General features: G+C 37.0%; 3 protein-coding genes and 2 pseudogenes across 4 annotated transcripts; 3 read left to right on the top strand and 2 right to left on the bottom strand.

Moving 5' to 3' along the window:
- The first annotated feature begins 1,102 nt into the window (after positions 1 to 1,102).
- LOC143612260 (pectinesterase inhibitor 9-like) lies at positions 1,103 to 1,701 on the top strand (annotated as a pseudogene).
- Positions 1,702 to 3,548: 1,847 nt separating this feature from the next.
- LOC143612883 (tubulin-folding cofactor D-like) lies at positions 3,549 to 9,919 on the top strand (annotated as a pseudogene). Its single transcript, XR_013150016.1, has 15 exons — positions 3,549 to 3,752; positions 3,851 to 4,398; positions 4,475 to 4,577; positions 4,673 to 4,849; positions 4,930 to 5,103; positions 5,179 to 5,295; positions 5,379 to 5,654; positions 5,735 to 5,950; positions 6,490 to 6,688; positions 6,782 to 6,986; positions 7,076 to 7,300; positions 8,238 to 9,002; positions 9,077 to 9,121; positions 9,212 to 9,397; positions 9,475 to 9,919. The product of XR_013150016.1 is annotated as a tubulin-folding cofactor D-like (transcript).
- Positions 9,920 to 11,208: 1,289 nt separating this feature from the next.
- LOC143612894 (pectinesterase 2-like) lies at positions 11,209 to 13,176 on the top strand. Its single transcript, XM_077086756.1, has 2 exons — positions 11,209 to 12,076; positions 12,440 to 13,176. The coding sequence occupies exons 1-2, from the start codon at positions 11,209 to 11,211 to the stop codon at positions 13,123 to 13,125; spliced, it is 1,554 nt and encodes a 517-aa protein (XP_076942871.1). The 3' UTR covers positions 13,126 to 13,176.
- Positions 13,177 to 19,040: 5,864 nt separating this feature from the next.
- Positions 19,041 to 19,874, bottom strand: LOC143611156 (uncharacterized). Its single transcript, XM_077085440.1, has 2 exons — positions 19,728 to 19,874; positions 19,041 to 19,652 (listed from the first exon to the last, which is right to left on the bottom strand). The coding sequence occupies exons 1-2, from the start codon at positions 19,872 to 19,874 to the stop codon at positions 19,041 to 19,043; spliced, it is 759 nt and encodes a 252-aa protein (XP_076941555.1).
- Positions 19,875 to 19,926: 52 nt separating this feature from the next.
- Positions 19,927 to 20,900, bottom strand: LOC143611146 (uncharacterized). Its single transcript, XM_077085432.1, has 2 exons — positions 20,849 to 20,900; positions 19,927 to 20,729 (listed from the first exon to the last, which is right to left on the bottom strand). The coding sequence occupies exons 1-2, from the start codon at positions 20,898 to 20,900 to the stop codon at positions 19,927 to 19,929; spliced, it is 855 nt and encodes a 284-aa protein (XP_076941547.1).
- Positions 20,901 to 22,591: the final 1,691 nt, after the last annotated feature.

Here is a 22,591-nt window from a genome sequence, read left to right as displayed (position 1 = left end):
ACAACACCATATTAATATAATTGATGTCGGAACGGTGAAAAAATTATTCGAAATCACATATCAGGCTTTTTTTTTCCCTTTAAGTTAACAAACACATGATATTAGAGAAACATAAAGTTATTAAAATTTTAAATGTGTTAAAGATGTATATTGTTGATACTAGGCAAAAACCATAAAAAGAATACCAATATTAGTCATGATAATACCAACACCAATACCTATTTATTCGGTAAGTATCGATTCAGGTTGTCACAATACTGGACCAACTGGTACGGTGACAACACTCAATATAGTTTCAAATACTAACCAATGTTTTATTTCGAATAGAACCTCGTTTTATTCAAATTCATATTAGAATGCTGTCATACTTAGAAAAAAATAATTACAACCTCACTTTTCACTTTTAGGTATAACGTTTTAAAACATCTTCTCAACTATTCCTAAACCATTAAATATTAAAATTGCATATCACTACGTAACTATAACATGTCTATTTCATCTGGTCATCTACTCATCTCTAGTTAACTTGACTCAAAAGTCAAATGTTTTAACTAAATAGTCATTTAATCAACTTTACAAACATGTAATTACATGAAAGTATAATGGAACAAAAAATATGGTAACGATGAACTTTTTTTTTAACGACCAACGAATAAAGTCCGGATATCCGGGTAACCCAATGGTAAAAGGTGACTTCATACTCCTGTGATCTATATAACGTTAGGTAGCCATAGCCTACCATCTGCTGTTTTAGAGAAAACCCGCTGTTCAAAGGCCCACTGTGATAAAACCAGTTGAGATCAGATTCAAAGTTGAAACTTTACGGTCTCTAGCCCAAATTTTCATTTTTCCTCGATTTCCAAAGTTTTGACTTAAAACGAAGTTTCTCGATTTTCAAAGTTTCGATATAACCGTATTTTAAGTAAAAAAGAAGGTTAATGCATATAAATCCACAAGCAAGTTGCATGTGGAACGTGACACTAACTTTCTTACGTACGAAAAGGAATTTAATTTCTTTAACCGAATGTTCATCCAAGTGCATGTGACATCCCTCTATATAATCAACTCTTCACCTTCTTATCCTATGTTTCATATCACAAAAATGGTTCAAATTATTCTCTCATTATTCATCTCTCTCACAATTTTCGGGTTTTCAGGCACGGTTGATTCTAGTTCGAGTGCAAGAGCGTATCTCGAGGCACAGTGTCGAACATCTATATATCACGATTTATGTGTGGAAACTCTTTTACCTTACGTGTCAAAAACTGTACTTGGACCGCAACAATTAGCTCAAGTTTCTCTAATAGTGTGCCTATCGAAAGCTAGGCAAACAAAGGAGTATGTTAATACGGTGGTGAAACGTTTAAACGAAAGTAACCAAGCCATCGAAGAGTGCTTACACCACATCAACAATGGGGTGAACCAAATAACGCTATCGGTTAAGGAGTTTCAACAAATGGGAAAAGACGATGAGGAAAAGTTCGTGTTACATGAGGGTAACGTGCAAAGCTGGGTCAGTGCGGGTCTAACCGATGTTGATATGTGCATTGATGGGTTGTTAGGGGACGGGATCAAGGGTAGGGAAAGGGCTATAATCAAAGCAAAGTTTTTGAATGTGAAGCAACTTGCTAGTAACTCGCTTTCGTTGTTAATCGGTTCGCTTCACGACATCGTGCCTCTCGTATCGTCAAGAATCCCTAACTTAGTTTTAGTTAAGCATGTAGATGTATATCATATATTTGTGTAATGTAACATAGTTCATATCATTTTGTTACCGTGATGCATTGTATGGTAACTATGAATATAAAGCTATGAGAAATATACAAATTTAATACGATTTCTTTAGTTAAAGTGATAGTTGTTACAATGTGTTTGTATATCTACGGTTTGAAATCCGGTCCCGTTGCCGAGTTTCCCACGCAACACACATGGTGAACTTTTTTTGAATGATAAGCAAATTTCATTAAAAAACTAGCCGGTGGCCAACCACACCATACCAAGTCACCAAGTAAATACACCATTGAAAAAATTGAAACACCAAAAACAAAAACATCCACATACAAATTAAACTCAATGAAAATTAAATAATTTCCGGTTATCTCAAGTTATATGACTGAGTTTCGACTATTTGGCACCTAAAGGAAGCTAACCAGTAACCACCGTGATCTCCTCCAACAAGTCGACTAACCTGATCACCGCCCTATCACGAACCACCACATTATGAACTTTCCACGAACTCTAAGGGGATGTCTGGATGAGCTTTTTAAACTTGCTTATTTGATTTTTGACAAGCAAAAGATGCTTGACAAACCTCCTTCAAAAGTTCAAAATTACTCTTTTCAAAAATCAAATAAGCAAATAAGCAAAAATTTAAAAGTTCACCCAAACACCCCCCTAAAACGTAATCAAAGTAACTTTATAAAAAAATAAATATATAAGTCGTTAAAGAATAATAAAAAAAATTGGTTCCTAAAGAACATGGCTGTTCAAAAAGTTTGTGCCTCGATAAAAACTCGAATAAAACTAGCTGAAAAACTTGATTCGAAATGACCTGAGCTGAGTTGACTCATTGATAACCGAGCCGAATTGGACCCTAGCTCGGATCGTTGGCTGGATTTTAGGCTCGTTTAACTTTTCATGATCTTGTAGCGAATACTCGGGTAGCGAGATTTTAAACGTAAAAAAGAAAATAAAATGGCAAGATTACCTTTAACCCCCTTCTTCCCACTCCACTCCAGCCCTAAATTATTCAGATCTCTCCCCGCCATCTCATTCTCCGATCACCACCGTCCGCCGTACACCGCCCAATCGCCACCGTCAAATCCGACCACTCTTCTGTTCGATCTGTGGGCCAACACCCTTTATTCAATTAGCTCCCAAAATCATTTTTCTTGATTAGTTAGTGTAAGTTTCTGTTTATTACTTACAGTATCAATAAATTTTATTACTTTTGGTTTCAAGATTTTGCTTAAATTTGTATGCTTTTGAACATATCAAGTGTTTGTTCCAATTACCATGATCCAGTTACTAGTTTTACTGCATTGTGTACAATCCATTTTTTTTTAATGATGATGATATAAACAAAATTGAAATTGCATTTAAAAACCATTATGTAGTTATGCCCTGATTTTACTAATTAACCCTTTCTATAATGGTTTCAAAGTCGAAAACTGTGCAATGCGCATCATCAACGAAAACACAAGAGCTGCCATAAATTTAACCCTTTGTGTTATTGGACTGAATGATCAAGCAAGAAATATGCTAAACATACATATTTGACATTTTTGAAGTTTACAATAGCATCAACATTCATTTTTAAACTGTTAAGGAATTCACATTACCTCTGTATTCACGTTAGACCGACCATAGGATCGTGATTTATTCGGTTCGCAAGTAATAAATTTTTTTTTCATTAGTATGATGGAATCTTGAATTCCTTCCGTTGATGAATTTGATGGAATGTTTTCCAGTTTGGTCTTCAAGACAAAAAGTCAACAAATCAAAGCATAGCAGCACGGGAAGTAGATCTTATCTGTACCCTCTCTCTGATGGCAACAAGAGAAGTAGAAGATAAAGCAAAGCCTTTAGTGGCGGGTGAAGAAGTTGAAGAGGATGACGAACACGACTCGAAAGAAGTGGTGCTTCAAAGGTACTTTCTACAAGAATGGAAACTCGTTAAGTCTATACTGGACGACATCGTTTCCAATGGCCGAGTCACAGATCTTTCATCGGTTCGCAAAATTCGATCAATTGTACGCTTTAATTATTCACTCACATTTCAGATTTCATGATCAAAACTATTATGTAGCTTCATTTTGATATTATGTTATATGCTATTTTTTTTACACAGATGGATAAATATCAGGAACAGGGTCAATTGTTAGAACCATACCTAGAGAGCATAATATCTCCCCTGATGCTTATTGTTCGAACCAAAACAATTGAACTAGGCACAGATTCCAATGAGCTTGTCAAAATAATCAAACCTTTATGTATTATAACATACACTTTGGTCACGGTCTGTGGTTACAAAGCCGTAATCAGGTTCTTTCCGCATCAAGTTTCTGATTTGGAACCAGCAGTGTCTCTTTTAGAGAAATGCCATGGCACAACTACGGGAACCGCATTGAGGCAAGAAAGTACAGGAGAAATGGAGACCAAATGTGTGATATTATTGTGGCTATCAATACTCGTTTTGGTTCCTTTTGATATATCGTCTGTGGATACAAGTATTGTAACTACTCAATCTGTTGATGCAAATGAACCGCCTCTGTTGGTGGCTAGAATATTAAAGATATCCAAAGAGTACCTTTCGAGTGCGGGTCCCATGCAAACGGTTGCTGGATTGCTTCTTTCTAAGCTTCTAACGCGTCCAGATATGTCGCCTGCGTTTACCAGGTTTGATTGTGGGAATATTCGATTATTAAATACCAAATGTTATGTTTTTTTTAATGTTATTCTATTTATTTTTCAGTTTTATTGAATGGAGTCATGAGGTTCTATCATCTGCTACAGATCATGTAATACATCATTTTCGATTACTCGGTGCGGTTGAATCTCTTGCTGCTATTTTCAAGGTCTCCTATTGAATCTCTTTTAATGTTACCTTGAACGATTATATGTTTTTTCTTTACATTTTCTTGCTAAACTTATTTTATGATATATGTGTTAGAGTGGAAGCCGGAAGGCATTACTTGATATCGTGCCCGTAGTTTGGAATGACACATCGGTCTTGATAAAGTCAACCCCTGCAGCTCGTAGTCCTTTACTTCGCAAAAACTTAATAAAACTCGCACAACGAATGGGGCTCACGTGTCTGCCTCATCGTCCGACAACATGGCGTTATGTGGTAAGATTATATATCTTATTTAATCATTTAGTTTTACTAGATAAGATTATTTTAATATTTTATTTATTTTTTCAATATAGGGTAAACATAGTACGCTTGGAGAAAATATTTCACAAAAGGATCCAAATAGTCTTGTATCAAGTTCTGGGTCATCCAATACAGGCCATGATTATTCTGTTCAAGAAGAAGAAATGGATGTTCCTGATATTATTGAAGAGTTCATCGAGTTACTATTGTCTGGCTTAAAAGATACGGTATGTATATATATTGTTGGCATTTCAAAAACAATTTTTTTAATATAATTCACATTTCTAACCTTTAACTTTCAGGATACTGTTGTTCGTTGGTCTGCTGCAAAAGGTATCGGCCGTATAACTTCACGTCTCACATACACTCTAGCAGAGGAAGTATTTTTGTCTGTATTAGAATTGTTTTCACCTGGTGAGGTATGACAGACATCCACTTGTCTTTATTTCATTTATATTGGTTTACTCTTAAATCGTTGACTTTTTGACTTTTTACGTAACAGGGTGATGGATCATGGCACGGTGGATGCTTGGCATTGGCTGAGCTGGCACGTAGAGGACTTCTCTTACCCGTTAGCCTACCTAAAGTTGTACCTGTTGTTATAAAGGCACTGCATTATGATGTAAGAAGGGGCCCGCATAGTGTCGGATCTCATGTTCGTGATGCTGCTGCCTATGTTTGTTGGGCTTTCGGTCGTGCGTATAATCAGACCGACATGAAGGGGATACTGGATGAGCTGGCGCCACATCTTTTAATAATCGCATGTTATGACCGTGGGGTATATAGTAACACTAATGCATGGTTTATGATTTATTACTTGAATTGCGTATTTAATCTTATATGAAACATGATTCACAGGTTAATTGTAGACGAGCAGCTGCAGCTGCTTTTCAGGAAAATGTTGGCAGGCAAGGAAACTATCCTCACGGAATCGACATCGTGAATACCGCTGACTATTTTGCGCTTTCTTCACGTGTGAATTCGTATCTTAATGTTGCTGTCAGTATCGCCGAATATGATGGTTATCTTTACCTGTTCATGGATGAACTTTTATCCAACAAGATTTCTCACTGGGTATGCTTTTGTGCAATATAATATATTATTTCTGAGCATTGTAACTCACTAGGCCTGTAAACAAACCGAACGTTCGGCGAACTGTTCGGTGGGTTTTGTTCGTATATTTATTTCGTGAACGTTCGCTTATTTATGTCCATTTATTTATGTTCATTTACATATTAATAGAAAAAAATTAAAAATTATCTAGATAACTCATCTATTTAATTGTTTTATATTTGTCATCTGTGTTCATTTATGTCCGTTTATGTGTGTTCATTAATTCATTTACATTTGTTCATATATGTTCATTTATGTTTGTTTATATTTGTTCAATTATGTTTGTGAGCTGTTCATTTATTTTAAACAAACGGACTTAAACAAACACGAACATGTTCATTTTTTAAATAAACGAACATGAACACAAAATATGTGTTCGATTAAGTGTTTGTGTTCATGTTCGTTTAAAGTTAAATGAACGAACACACACATGCCCTTGTTGGTGTTCGTTTGGTTCATTTACAGGCTTATAACTAACTAACTAACTACTGATGCTGCAGGAAAAAGGATTAAGAGAACTTGCATCAAATGCTTTAGCCAATCTTGTGAAATATGATCCAGAATATTCTGCAAATTTTGTGCTTGAGAAACTGATTCCGTGCACTCTTGCTACTGATTTATGCATGCGTCACGGTGCAACATTGGCAGTTGGTGAGCTTGTATTAGCTCTAAACAACTGTGGTTACACTCTTCCAAACGGTTCGTGAACTGTAATGTTCAACTAACCAACTTTCTTTTAACGTATTTCTTTATGTAAAAAGTTTACATTTTGATTTAAATTTCTGATTCCAGATAAGCAGAAAGCCGTTGCTGGTGTGTACCTGCTATTGAGAAAGCAAGATTATACCGTGGAAAAGATGGAGAGATAATGCGCGCTGCAGTTTCCCGGTTCGTCGAGTGTATTTCTATCGTTAACATAACGTTAACGGAAAAAATAAAAAGAAGTTTGCTTGAGACTATTAATGAGAATTTGAGGCATCCGAATTCTCAAATACAGGTAAATAATTCTATCTTCCAACTTTTTTCAACTAATAAATTTATAATTTTTAACCCTTGATTTTCTTCGTGTTTACACTAATACCGCAGAATGCTGCCAATGAAGCTTTCAAACAATTTGTGCCGACATACTTTGCAAAAATGGATGATAAAGGGACTTTTGATATTACACTTAAGTACCTAGAGCAGTTGAATGATGCCAACGTAGCTGTTAGAAGGGGATCCGCATTGGCTTTAGGGGTTTTGCCTTTTGACTTTCTTGCTTCAAGATGGAAACTGGTGCTTCAAAAACTTTGCAAATCTTGTGCGATCGAGGTATATATATTTTTAATGAAATTGTCTGCAAATCTTGTCACATGTAACTTCTTTCATTATCATATCCATCCATCAATCTTCATAGATCAAATTTATATAATTTTATAATTTTTTTTATAAATAAGAAAAACATACGAGTCAATGTTTGAACAGATTAAAGCCTGACGTCCTTCACATTGTTTTATCTTTTAGTTTTTATACTTTAATTTATTTACTTTATGCATACTGTCTAAACTCTTATCAGATGTTTTGTTTCGAGCATAAGCTTTTGATAAATGCAAACAGGGATATGATTGTATTATTATTATTATTATTATTTATTTATTTTAAAGAAATGTTTACTATGTTTTTTAATATAATATAGTAATACTATTTTGCAAAAATGAACAAATTGGTGAAAGAATAAACTGCGGCTTTCGCCCATGTGGTTTGTCCAAATCTGTAGTTTTAGTCCAATAGTTTCAAATTTGCGATTTCGTTCTTGTGGTTTAATTTCATTTGCAATTAAACCCGAATTCAGTAATCCCGTTAAGTCTGGTCGTTAAACCCATCAGCGTGTCCTTCACGTGAGGGGCAGTTTTGTCATTTTTCTCCCAAATAAACCCCAATCCTAATTCGCAAGCCCCCTCACGTGAGGGGCTGGGGTGTATTTTGGGGAAAAAAGGACAAAACTGCCCCTCACATGAAGGACATCCTGATGGGTTTAACGACCAGACTTAACGGGACTAGTGAATTCGGGTTTGATTGCAAGTGAAATGAAACCACAGGGACGAAAATCGCAAATTTGAAACTATTGGACTAAAACTACAGATTTGGACAAACCACATGGACGAAAACCGCAGTTCACTCTTGGTGAAAAGAAAGTGTTGCCAATTTTGGCACCTGTGCTAGCATATAAACATCTCACTCACATAACAAGATTGTTTATGCTGACTAGGATAAACCGGAAGATATGGATGCTGAAGCTCGTGTAAACGCTGTTAAAGGACTTGTATCAGTGTGCGAAACACTAACTTCAACAACCAATTCTTCAGGCTTACAACCAGATGATTACACATCTCTATTCATCACAATAAAAACCGAAGTTATGCAGAGTTTGTGCAACGCTTTGGAAGACTACTCTGTTGATAACAGAGGTGACGTGGGCTCGTGGGTCCGTACAGCTGCCATGAACGGGCTCGAGAAATGCACCTAAATTTTATCCAAGAGAGATAAATTAGTTGAAAACGATTCACTTTTTGATGCCGATGTCGCGACTAGTTTAGTTGGAGGCCTCGCAAAACAAGCAGTTGAAAAAATGGACCGGTTAAGAGACGTTGCTGCAAAGATTCTTCAAAGAATATTATACAACGAAACCGTTTTTGTTCCTCGAATTCCTCACCGAGAGAAACTAGAAAAAATTATTCCTAAAGATGATGATTTGAAGTGGGGGGTACCGAGTTGTTCGTTTCCTCGGTTCATTCGGCTGCTTCAGTTCAGTTGTTACAGTAAATATGTTATGTCCGGGCTAGTAATTTCCATCGGTGGATTAGAAGAATCTTTAAAAAAGGCTGCACTTAGTGCTTTGTTAGATTATGTTCAAGCGGTTAAAGTTAAAGACGATAGTGAAACGAACTCCAGAGAGTTGAGTATATCCGATGACATACTTTGGGTTCTTAAAAAGTACAAAAAACGTGACCGAGTTATAATTCCCACTTTAAAGGTATCATTGTTTCCTTTTTATTTTGTTATTTTTATGAATTAATTATACGTTTGTAATCGGTGTTTTTTTTTCAGACTATAGATATTCTCTTCAGCAATAGCATGTTATTACACATGGAGGTTAGTTAGTAATTAGTTCACTTATTTTAGTGTATAACTATAAATAATAAAATTAATATCAAAATAATATTATTTGAATAATTATTTCAGGATCAGACGAGAGTATTTTGTGGAGGCGTTGTGGAGTGTTTGGCTACCGAGTTGAAAGGAACAAAAGACTTTAGCAAGTTATACGCTGGAATTGCAATACTTGGATATATTGCTTCTATTACAGAACCGATTAATATCCAAGCTTTTTCGTATCTTGTGTCTTTCCTTACGCATCGATATCCCAAGGTATGCGATGACGTTTTTTTTTTGTTTTGTAAGAAATTATAGGCAAAATAATGTTTTAATATTATTTTTGTTAACAGATTAGAAAGGCGTGTGCCGAACAAGTTTATCTGGTTCTGATCCAAAACGGGGATCTTGTGGCCGAGGAAAATTTAGAAAGTGCTATCGAAATAGTGTCTGAATGTTGCTGGGAAGGTGACGTGGAGGAAGCCAAACGCCAAAAGCTTAAACTTTGCGGTGTAGCCAATATAGAAACGGGACAACTTGTTACACAGACATCTGGAAAAGTGTCACAACAAAAGCCTAGACGTGATGATGAAAATGCGTCCTACTCATCGTTAGTTGGATCTGCTGGATTTTGATTATTATTATTTTCTTTTTGAAATTGTTGTATGCGTCGCGTCTTGTTTATGCACGTTAGAATCACGACTCTGAGGTTAAAAGGGGTCGTGTTAGACGATCTTGGTTTCGAGTTGTGGTTTTTGTTTTGTGCCATGAAACTTGGGTTTGGAATAGTGTGGTATTATAGCTTGTGAACTTGGTATTAATATGTAGTAGAGTAAATAGAAGTTTGTCAATTGTGTTACCAAATATTTGCTTATGCTCATTCAATTTAAATGCATTTCATAAATCATAATATATCTTTTAAATTTTTATTTATATTGTTCAAAGAATTTTATGTGAAATAAAATTACATTAAATTGTTTACACTTCTAAAAAATAAGAAACACTATTGGTACTAGGGATGAAGGATTTTGATACCGGGAATCGGTACCAAGTTTTGAGTTTTCGGTGCTAGTACGCTACTGGTATTTCTCGAATTTTGCATGAAATACCAGTACCGATACCAAATTGAACATATCAGTAACAATATCGTCCTGATCTAATCCCTTGGGGGGGAGGGGGGGTAGAGGTGTGCAAATAAATCGGTTAACTGATCCGACCCGAAAATCAAACCGGTTTGAAATCGACTATGTAGAAACTGGTCTGGAACCGATTGAAATCGTAGATTCGGAACCGGTTTGTAATTTTCTCCACCAAAACCGGCTAACCGAACCGAAACCGGCAAAAACCGGTCAAAACCTGAACCGAGCCGATTAAAACCCGAACCGAAACCAATCGTAACCCGGTCAATAAACCGGTTTCAACCCGAACCAAAACTGATATAAACTGGTTTTGACTTTTGTTGACTAAACCGAACCGGTTTTGAGTTTTAAACCAGTTTGCACACCTCTAGTGGGGGCAACCCAAACCGGTTTATGTTAGGAAATATGCAGTTGTCCTTATTTGTTATTAACGGAAATAAATGGTCTTTAATTGGTTTTAAATATGAAAACGAAGATGAGTTATGGTGGGTCGTATTTTATTTAAAATTTCCTTACAAAGTCAACCAAAAAAATTAAAATCCAATAATCATTCTTGCATAATTGTGAGCCTAACAGCCTAAATCCTTGATTTACAATTATTTTAGGCAGTGTAGAAATAAGAAGAAAAAAATTAAACAAATCACATTTATAAAAACAAATCAATTGATCAAATGTAAGTAATTAAAAAGAAACAAAAGAAAATAAATAAAACTGAAATAGTAAGCACAAATGCACAATGTTCAATTAATAATCACAAGTTAGTATTTAAAATTAGAAAAAGAATAATGGTAGGAAAAAGGGAATAAAATCATAAAATTATAAATAGAAATACACATCATTGTATAAAAATAGAAACTAATGTGTTGGTGCAACCCTTTGGTTCAATTTACTTCTTATAAAAGGCAACCCAAGGAATGCTTTACCACCATTCTTTCTTCACCTTCTACAATGAAAATATTACTATTTTTAGCAACTTTGTTTGTGGGTGTTTTTCATCCTTGTGTATGTGGTAACACAAAGTCAGAAATCGCATCTTGGTGTAGCCAAACACCCCACCCCCAACCATGCATACACTTCTTGACAAACACTAACTCGAACCATGGTTCTATCAAGCAAAAGCCAGACTTTTTAAAAGCTTTGTTAAAGGTGATATTAGACCGTGCAGAACATGCACGGTCTAACACTCAAACACTAGGCTCACAATGTCGTAATGATAAAGAGAAGGCCGTTTGGGCCGATTGCTTAGAACTTTATGAGAATACGGTTATGAACATCAACAGGACCGTTGACCCTGACCATAAGTGTAGCCAGGTTGACATGCAAACCTGGCTTAGCACTGCTCTCACAAACCTAGACACGTGCGAGTCTGGGCTTGAAGACTTAGGTGTCAGCGGCCACATGTGGCCGCTGATGAGCAATAACGTGTCTGCATTGATTAGCAACACGTTGGCGATGAATGAAGGAGGGGAGTCGGTGTTTGGTGCACCGAGTCCTAATAATATAGGGTTTCCGGCTTGGGTGAAGCCAGGTGATAGGAAGCTATTGCAATCGAAAACTCCTAAGGCGGATGTTGTGGTGGATAAAGATGGGTCTGCCGCCTATAAGACAATTGGGGCCGCCTTAGCTTCGACTGGGAAGCGGTCTGGGAGCCGAAGATACGTGATTCATGTGAAGGCGGGTGTTTATAAGGAGAATATCGATATTGGTTCAAAGTTAAAGAACATAATGCTCGTAGGAGATGGTATTGGAAAAACAATAATAACCGGTAGTAAAAGCGTTAGAGGTGGCAGCACCACCTATAAATCCGCCACTCTTGGTAAGCCAAACACAAATTCGGGAAACATAATGTCATACAAGCCGTATGATGTGAAATCATGTCCACACAAAAGAGTTTGTCACATCTTGCTATATGACAGAGTGAAATATAATCATACAGGTCGTATAACTAATTTGTCAGTGGTCACATAAATTATTTCTTTGCCAGTCAACCACATCATATGGACAATATGATTTGACATTCTTATAAATCATATGATTATTTTCGCTTGTCATACGACCCTTTATGACCATTTTCGTGTCTATACGATGGTAGACATGTAAGTGGTTCTAAATAGTGTGTCAGTATTAATGTTTATATAGATCTAGCATAATATTATTATCTTTTTATAACGAATTTCAGCTGTCGTTGGAGACGGATTTATTTGTCGAGGTATCACCATCAAAAACACCGCGGGGCCAAAAAGCCAGGCCGTGGCATTCCGAAGCGGCTCTGATCTTTCAGCCTTTTACCAATGTAGCTTCGAGGGGTACCAAGACACATTATACGCCCACTCAAACAGACAGTTTTACCGCCAATGTGACATTTACGGCACCATTGACTTTATTTTCGGCAACGCTGCCGCCGTTTTTCAAAACTGCAACATTTATTCTCGTAAAGGACCGACGAAGACCAACACGTTGACCGCCCAAGGACGGTCAGATAAAAACCAAAACACGGGCATTTCAATCCACAATTGTCGTATCACCGCGGCCCCTAACGACCATAAAGATGTCCCCAGAGTTAGAACATACCTCGGGCGACCGTGGAGACCATACTCTAGGACGGTTTTTATGAGATCGAACCTGGATAAATTGATAGACCCCGAAGGGTGGATGTCATGGGGTGATGACTCCGCGCTTAAAACATTGTATTATGGTGAGTATAAGAACACTGGCCTGGGTTCATCAACCTCGAAACGGGTTGACTGGAAAGGTTTTCATGTGATCACTAGTGGTGCTGAGGCGACAAAGTTCACCGTAAGGAAGTTTATTAACGGAGGTAATTGGCTGCCAGCAACCAATGTGCCATTTACTTCTGGTTTGTAATTCACTTCATTTTTTTTATTTGTTTACTTATTTTTCTTACTATGCGGTCAATTTATTTGTAATATGTATTTGTTATGAAGAGTATACAAATGTTTTAATTATTTCTTATAGGTGTGTTCATTGAATGATATGATATGATATGATATGATATGATATGATATATATATATATATATATATATATATATATATGATGTAACGGAACAATATTGGACTATAAACTATTACATCCTAAAATAAAAATCGTCACTGCTAACATGGCGCCTGAAGAAACACTAATCGACCCCGGGCAGATTACGGATAATCTGGGGGTTAAATAGATGTTTCCCAGGAGGGGTTAGACCCGGCAAAGATGGTTCTTCTGATAACCTGCAAAACAGACACCGTGAGCTCGTCACTGAGAAGGGGGGGGGGTACCTCCTTGTGACCACCCTCCGGCGTGAGAATCAGACTAGATTGCTCTTGAATATAAGTGTATATTAAGATATTGATAGAGCAGATATCAGGTATAAGATGTAAGATACAAGATAAGATGAGATGATCATACCATTTGGGGTATTTATAGCCGAATGTAGGTTTCCAAGAGGGTATAGCCGGTTGAATAGTATTCCTGTTCTACCAACTGTGGCCTACGCACGTGCCATGCTGGTAGTTGGTGGGTAGGCAGCGGCTGACAGTGACCAGGCCTGCTGTGTACTATTCCTTTTCCACCAACTGTAGGCTATGCATGTGGTATGACAGGAGTTGGTGAGTAGGTAGCGGCTAATAGTGACATACAGTACAAGAGCATGCTGCTCGCCATACTGTTGTCAATGGGCTGTCGTATATCTGGTCAGATCTTTTGCCCATACCTCGTCAGGTACAGTACAAAAGATCTTCCAGTATCGTACGGACTGGCTCATTTGGGCGGGAGTATTCCCCCTCCCGCCTTTGTGCGGGATTGTTCCCGGCTTTACTCATTCCTTCAGGTGACTACTGAATTATTGAGAGCTAAGTGCCTTGTGCGTGTAGCCTTGCTGCGCGGGTGGCCTTCCCTGATGGCTTGTATCCGCAGCTGCGGGAACAGGCGGAGTACTTCACCATTGGGAGGCATTTCCTGCGGGAACAGCTTGCGTACTGCGCGTAAGGACGTCACGTCTCTGAGCATGGTGGGTCCTGCGGATCCAGTTGGTTTCTGCGCAGACGTCTCTCTTCAAGGTGAGTCCTGTGGGTCCAACTGGGCTCTGCTGGGACCTACCTCTTCAAGTCCCCCCAGTCCAATGTTCTTCTCATGAGTGTTTAATAAGTGAGGTGAACTTTTGGACTTAAGCAAAGGGTTTTTGAAAAGGGTTTAGTTTTAAGGTTTTCCATGGGGATTCTTCCCGCGGAAGTCCTTATGTCACTTGCAGAAGTTCCCGACTTTCCTGCTTGATCTTTGGGTATGATGCGGGTAGGTCTGTAACCTCATCGCAAGTCAGGAGCGTTGAGTCACACTTGTGTGGATTCTCCATGAGGTTTTGGTAGTTTTGAACATAGTGATCAATTATGTTAAAACCACCAATTCCATCTTGAAGCTTCAAACAATGTAGTTCTCGACGTTCCCGCTATGCGGGGATGTTATTCCCGTTTCCGCAAGCATTGCCCAGAAGATCCTTCTTGGTTTCAATTCCCTGCGGAGCGCTAGGTATGTGAAGGGTTTTGCCTTGACACTGTACCCGCACTCGTCTTACGGTTACTTTACTTCCAAGGTATTCCTGGAGTCAATTCCCTGCGGGTGCTAAGTATGTGAAGGGTTTTGTCTTAACACTGTACCCGCACCCGTCTTATAGTTACTTGGTCGCCGAGGTATTCTTGGCTTCAATTCCCTGCAGGTGCTAAGTATGTGAAGGGTTTTGCCTTAACACTGTACTCGCACCTGTCTTACAGTTACTTGGTTGCCAAGGTAAGGGGTATTTTCCCGCTTACTTTTGAATCTTTTTGAAATTTTGAAATTCGAAGAGTTGGTGAAAGGATAAGAACAGTCCAAACTGTTGAAACGTCGTCCGACGGTTTCTTCTGACTGTGTCAGGACGTGCAGGAAGTTATGGTGACGTGACAGTACATGGTCATTCCAGACGCTTTTTCAGACGCGTGGGCGCGATTTTTCGGGCGCGTGGCCGCGAAATTAATGGCACGCGTCCTTTCAACAGCTGTTGCCAGCTTGCACTTTGCCACGTGTCATAGTTTCATTGCACCTGCGATTTCTCTCTCTTCCGCATTATACTCATCGCATTAATTGCGATGAGTATATAAAGGGGGAGAGGGTCTCTTGTAATTCACACTTTCACTCTTCTCTTCTTGTAAACGATTTCCGGCGAATACTTTCTGCCAAGCATTCTCCTGAAATCACTCTTCTTTCCCTCCAAACCATGTCTTCTACCTACGATTTTGAAGCTGCTGCCGAAGAATCTGACGTGCACGTCGAGATCCCGACGTCTACGTCTGATAAAGACGATAAGAGCACTGCTGGCGAATGCCAGTGTGCTCTTTCGGCCGACCTCTATCGGTACGTCGTCCGGAAGTTCATGCTCGAGTCGTTCGAGCCTGAGTTTCCGGAGCCACACCAGACGGTGTACGATGCCCCCCAGGGCAAGATAGGGGTGTACGCTGCATTCTTCGTTTATGGGAATCTCAGGTTCCCATTGACGAAGTTTGTATACCGTGTCTTGGAGAGGCACGGCGTGCATCTGACGGAGGTACACCCGATGGCTATCGCCAAGATCCGCCACTTTGAGTGGGTGTGCCTCATTCTGGGCGTGGAGCCCCATCCTGACCGGTTGATGACCTTCTATTCTTGGAGGTGCATCCAGGGGTGGTACACCTTGGTCAATCGGATCAAGGGGTTGAAGATCTGCGCTACCGAGCGCCGCATGTCAAAAATCGTCACATATTGTAGCACTTCCACTACACATATATCCTAATATCCGTAGATGAAAAAACTTTTGGAGATCCATTAACAAAGTCGTTCATCCGGTAGTGATGTCCTTACGCTCGACCAGTTTCCTCACGGACTTTCACCGATTGATTACCAACAAGCGTTGCCTTCACTAAGGGCTTGCCGACGAATCTTTCCTTCGGTGATTGCCCTCTCATTTGATCTTTTTTTATTTATTTATCTTTATAATTTGTTTATGTTAAAAAGAATAATAACTTGCTTAGTAAAATTAGTATTTTATTCCAAAATGAATATGTACTAACATCATCAAATGTGTGTACGTGAGGGGATATTAATTGATCCAACATTCTAGTCACAAAAGATTAATAGATCAAACTTATAACTCATGTGCCATATTAGGCAGGTAGTATGGTTGTTCTTTCTCCCCTCATCATATTTAATTTTAACATAGATTTGTGCCTGTAGATATTAAACCGTGTATCGTACTTAGGTTGTTGTTCCTAGTACTAGCAAAATGCAAAATCAACATTAATTCTTGATCAAAACTCAATTGAAAAAACTGGATGTCCGGACTTTACATTAAATCATATTTGTTGTGTGTAAAACAAGATACGATCGATGCACCAAAACCTCTCGGCTTTGCAAAATTTCAACCTAAGCGTATCCACAATAAGGTGAGCTAAAAGTTTAAAAACGTGTTTTATCAACAGACATGATAAAAACACTGTAAGATAATGGTAAATACTTAACTCATCATTCCATTCAATAAACGATTACAATATATGTAGCCCAATCTAAATCAAGGCTTGCCAATATTTCAGCTCCTTAGTTATAATTAAGCTTTTTTTGCGTGTGTGTGTGTGTTTTATTGTCTCAACAAGTTTTTACATGTTCATATTCTATTTAATGAAACATACGAAATAAATACATGAACTATTGGTTAGAAAGGTTAACTTGTAATCTTCATACTACAAGTTTTTAACCTCACAATGAATACAAAGAAAATGTAAAATCTTAAAACCAGTGGCGTATCTAGAAGAATACTTCAGAGAGAACAAAAAAAAACAAATTTAGACGTAGAGGCGTTGATTTGTTTGGGGGGGGGGGGGGGGGGTTGAGTTATCAATTTATCCTTAAATGTTAAAAAAAAGAAAATCGAACTAGTTCGGATCATATAATGAAAAGATAAAAGCCATCTAACTTTCAAATAAAACACTAGTATATGAGTTTTCATAGCAATACTTTTACATTCACATGTGTATGCCAAAAACATTTTATCAAATGCTTACTTTTTCGTATATTCATTGTTAATAATTGGTTTACGTTAATAACAAACATTTCTAACAATTAAACCTCTATTACCTTTCTGGGTAATGATTATTGGTATTAAAAATATGTTAAATACTTACTATTATGGTTTTTTTTTCATAAAATAGTTGAAAAATTTGTGAGTAAATAAAAATGCCACCAAAATTAGAAAAAAAAAATGAACTAAATAAAAATCAATAAAATGATACGTTACTAAAATAATAAACTCTTTATTCTTAATGCTCAATCACTTTTATTACTTATAAATAATAACTAAATATAATAAATATTAAATAAAGTGTACTACCAACTACTAAGTCTACTGCTGTCATTTTAAACTTTTATAGTTCTAATAAATTTACTTTCTTCATTAAAATTAAAATAAAGACTTTTCTTTTTTACTTTCTTCTTCTTCTTCTTCTTCAACAATATGCATTTCCATGAATATCTTGCTGCTCCTGCAACCTGCAATTCCGCGACCGAAAAAGAAATCCGGTAATACAAACTTTACAATTCACTTTCTTTTTGTTTCAGCCTCTCAGGGGTAACCTATACGTAAAACATAGAAGAAAACAATAAAACTTACACTAATTATACACCTTATCGACAAGGTTGAGGGGTAACCCGGGCTACCCCTCAACCCTTCATAGATCCGCCCTGCTTAAAACATATGTGAAAATCATGCACGTACAAAGAAAAGTGTTCTACTTTGATTTTTGAGTAAATAGAATAATACTGCTAACAATTTTTTTATTAACAAAGATTTGAACAAAAAATTGCAAATCGAGAACAATATAAGATAAAGAACTTATATAAAAGCAATAAAAACTAGAAGGAAGGCAGTTACAAATTGTGGGTTACAGTGGCGGATCTAGACTTGAAAGTTAGGGGTAACGCTCCAAAATTTTTTTTTTTTCCATATGTCATACAATGCTAACAAAACAAATATAAAAAAACGACAACAAATAAATTAAACACATGGGCTGTAAATTTCTCCTCTTCGGTTTTTGAACGCTTGAAATCAAGTCATTACATATTCTTCATTTACTTTATCAAACGTTTCTCTTTCGACCGCGCAAATTAAAGCATTGTTCAAATACTCATCACCCATTCGATTGCGCAAATCTGTCTTGATAAGCTTCATTTTAGAAAAACATCTTTCAACAGTTGCAGTTGCAACCAATAACACCAACGCTAGCTTCAATATTCGATAAACCAAAGGAAAAGTTGTGTGTTTTCCGGTTTCCACCATTACACGAGCAAGATCAACCATTCCACCAAGATTTGCAAATTTCTCATCTTCCTTTAAAGTGTAATAAAAGGTTGTAAGATCACCCGAAATACACCCTCTTTCTTCGTTAGTAAAATCGTTCGGATACATCTCTGAAAAAGTCACTATCTTAGATATGTCAATCTTAGAGAACGAATCACAAGGATTTAAACCCGACATATTCTCTAACAAACTAGTTGAGACCTCACTAAATCTATTTCCAAGTTCTTGAATTTGCATATCCAAAACCGTATTAAAAACTTCAACCTCAAAATGATGTCGATTAGTAATGGTATTCTTTCGGTTTTTTTGATTACCATAACTTTCCGCCATATCTAACATCTCAATCTTGTTTTTTTCACAAAAAGATGTCACTTTTGCCAACATCCTGTCAAAATCCGTTTTGTCTTAGATTATTCAATGCTCAATTTATCCCGCTTATCAACTTAGCCGCTTCTAACAAATCTTGACTCTTTTTTTGAAGATGTTTTGCTAGAGCATTTGTGAGGCCTAAAATTTCTTCCAACAAGTGTATATAAAGCACAAATTCAAGTTTCATAAAATAGGATAGAATACCTTTGGCATTGGATCGTTGTTGCACACTCTCTCCATCTAATTCAATAAATTTAAGTACCTCAATAACTTCCGGGAATAATTTTAACAAACTTGTGATTGTTCTATGATGAGAACCCCATCGCGTGTATCTGGCTCGTACAAGGGAAACCTCTTGGTTTAATCCTTTTCCTGTTTTAATCTCACCACGAAGAATTTCATTTTCCACTCTCTCTTTTTTTAACTCCAACATCATATCTTTTCTTTTGCAAGAAGCACCAACCGTATTAACAACCATGCCAAGAAATTCATAAAATTCTTTAACACCGGTATGTTTTTTTGCAACAACCACAATCACTAACTGAAGTTGATGAGCAAAGCAATGTATGTAATGTGCTGATGGATTATCTCTTAAAATCAAAGCTTTTAATCCATTAAACTTTCCTCGCATGTTGCTTGCACCATCATAACCTTGACACCTTACCTGTGTAAACAATTATAAACTATAAGATACATAATTTAAAGTTTATGTAACAAAAGTATTAAACGTATTACTTACTTGATCAATGCTCAACTGGTTATTTGATAATAAAGAAACGATGGCATCTTTAAGAGTTGCAGAAGATGTATTATTTACGTGAGCAACTCCAATTAAACTCTCTTTAAAAACCCCACGTTTATCAACATATCTCAAAACTACGACCATTTGTTCTTTTTGAGACACGTCACTAGACTCATCGGCTAACAACCCAAACACATCATCTTATAATCTCTTCACACAGCTTTTTGGTTACTTCTTTCGCAAAGCAATCGATAATCTCTTTCTGTATTGATGGAGCTGTTAACTTATTATTCTTTTTTGCATTCCCTAAACAATACTTACCAATATCCGGGTTGTTCTCACAAATCAACTTTAAAACCGCAAGAAAAAGACCTTTAGAAAAAGAGTCTTCAGATTCATTATGTCCACGAAATGATAAACTATTTTCTAACAAGAATCTAGAACTACGAACAGAACCCAATAATCGATACCAATTTGCAATCTTTTCTTCATTACTACGCTTAGTGACATTCGCCTCATAGGATCGCTTTTGGTTCAAAAGATCGCCACATTTTTGCATCGCTTTATTATGAGCACTATTAACTTCCCCAACATGTTCCTTTAAGGCACCCGGTTTACTCCAATTACAAAAGCCTCCACTAACAAAAGTCTCTCTTCCACCTTGATTACCAACACTTTCATTAAATAAGTAACAACATAAGCAATATGCCTTTTCTTGTTTAGTGCTATACTCCAACCAATCATATGCATCAAACCATTTGACATTAAAACGTCTCCGGCCACTAGAATATTTTGTCCATTTAAAGTCATGACCACGTGGTTGAAAAGCCTTTTTAACAAGATATGCCCTTCTTATGTCATCTATTTGATTAGGATGATAACTAGCAATAGGTGGTCTATCAGCGGGATCCGAAGAAAGATCATCCAAATTGACTTTTGAACGTATTGAAGGACTTGAAGCCGAAGGAATATTTGAACTTGGGCCGGTATCTTCATTTTCTTGCAAATCATTAACCGTATTGAACTTGAAGTTGGAATATTTAAACTTGGTGGGGAACCGATGTCATCGGTTTCTTTTCTTTGACGTTTAAAAATGTTGCTAATAAGAGATTGTTTACTCATCTTCAAAGTTCCTAACCAAAAACCAAATATCAATTCCAATTTAGACATAGCAATTCCAATTTAGACATAAAACTAAAAGCTAAATACCTAATCAATTCCAATTTAAACGTAAACCCTAAATCCCAAATTAATTTCAATTTAAACATAACCCAAAATGGCAAAATCCCTAAATACAAATACACAATAAATCTTAGTGCTTACCAGGAAGAATCGAAGATGGAGTGGTGGCGGACTGCTGGCGGTGGACTGGCGGCGAAGACGGACTGCTGGCGGTGGACTGGCGGCGGAAGCGGACGGAGGCGAACTGGTCTGGGCAGCTACAGTGGGTGATTAGATTACTGAATGTATGAATGCGTAGGCTGCTACAGTGCAAGATTGGGTTTTTTTTGGGCTGTAGTGGGCTTTATTATTATTATTTGGGTTTTTTGTTTTGGGCTTGGCTTTTGTCAATTTGATGGGTTTAATTATTAAATTAGTTGGGTTTAAAATACATATGGGTAACGTTATTTTTTGTTCAGGGGTAACGTTATGTTGTGTTCAGGGGTAACGAAACACGAAACCGACTAAAATTTTTTTTTTTTTACACTACCGGTAGAACGTTGAGGGGTAGCGGAGGCTACCCCTCCTATTATTGTATGTCCGCCCCTGGTGGGTTAAAGACGATGCAATTACATTCATTTAATGACGTCCCTAAGAAAAACAATAAATAATAAAGGACGTAGCCTTGTATATATCATAGAGTAGGGATAAGATCGACTAAGTGTTATGGTGGATGTTTGGACGCCACCCACATGCCTTGCAGACAAGGTGGACACCAAACGCCACCACAACCCATATTTAAAGCTGACGCCAAGCCGTCACCGACCCCCCCCCCCCCCTCCCACACCAAATGAATGGCGCTCCAAGCATGCAAAGATTCGTTGAAATTCCCAGTTTTTCTTTCAAGAAATAGCTGCTCCCTCCGCTACACTTGATTTTTAAGTTGGTTAAAGGTTTATTGCCTACGTGACAAAGACGTGACGTTTTAACTAACCAAACCATAAAACAGTGTAAGTAATAATGGTTCTAAGTCTAATTGTAATAGAAAATAAGCTAGGTGTAATTTTAAAGTACTATGTTCTATTCTAATAAAAAGAGAACCAACAAATATTATTTTATTTGTAATGGAAAATACAAATATTAATCTTTTTAATTTCAAAAAAAAATAAAAAAAAATATTAATTAAATAGATTCTGTTTGAACCATAAATAAAAGACACACGGAAGGCCAAATGATAACACCGTGAAAATATAGAGAGTATAGAAAGTGAAGAAAAAAATATGTTATCAGCTTCTTCTTCACCGGATCACCACCTCTGATCTCCTCCCTCCTACCGGCTCTGTTATGTCATATGCAACTTTTGTGATACTGTACTTGCGGTATAAAGCATTTATTCATAAAGCAAGTGATGCAGTTTTGAAGCGATCAATGGCTCGAGAGACTCATGATTAACAAAGACGATAAAATTGAACCAATGGTTCAAGAACAAAGTTCTTATAATTAAAATTCAATCAAAAACTGACTAAACAATAAACCCTAACACCCTATTTATACTAAACGAAAAAGATAAACTAGGAAACGAGATAAAAAAAAAAATAATAAAAGATATTAAAAATCATAATTCTAATAAAGAGAGAATTCTGCATCAACAAGTTTTATGGATATTGTTGATGATATCTCTTTAATGATGGTGTTGTAGG

The sequence above is a fragment of the Bidens hawaiensis genome, unplaced genomic scaffold (assembly GCF_021521415.1).
Source record: "Bidens hawaiensis isolate Kalapana, Puna unplaced genomic scaffold, B.hawaiensis_p1.1 tig00002236_1, whole genome shotgun sequence".
In the NCBI taxonomy this organism is placed as follows: domain Eukaryota; kingdom Viridiplantae; phylum Streptophyta; class Magnoliopsida; order Asterales; family Asteraceae; genus Bidens; species Bidens hawaiensis.
The sequence above is the reverse complement of the archived record's forward strand: the minus strand, read 5'-3'. Positions and strand labels throughout refer to the sequence as shown.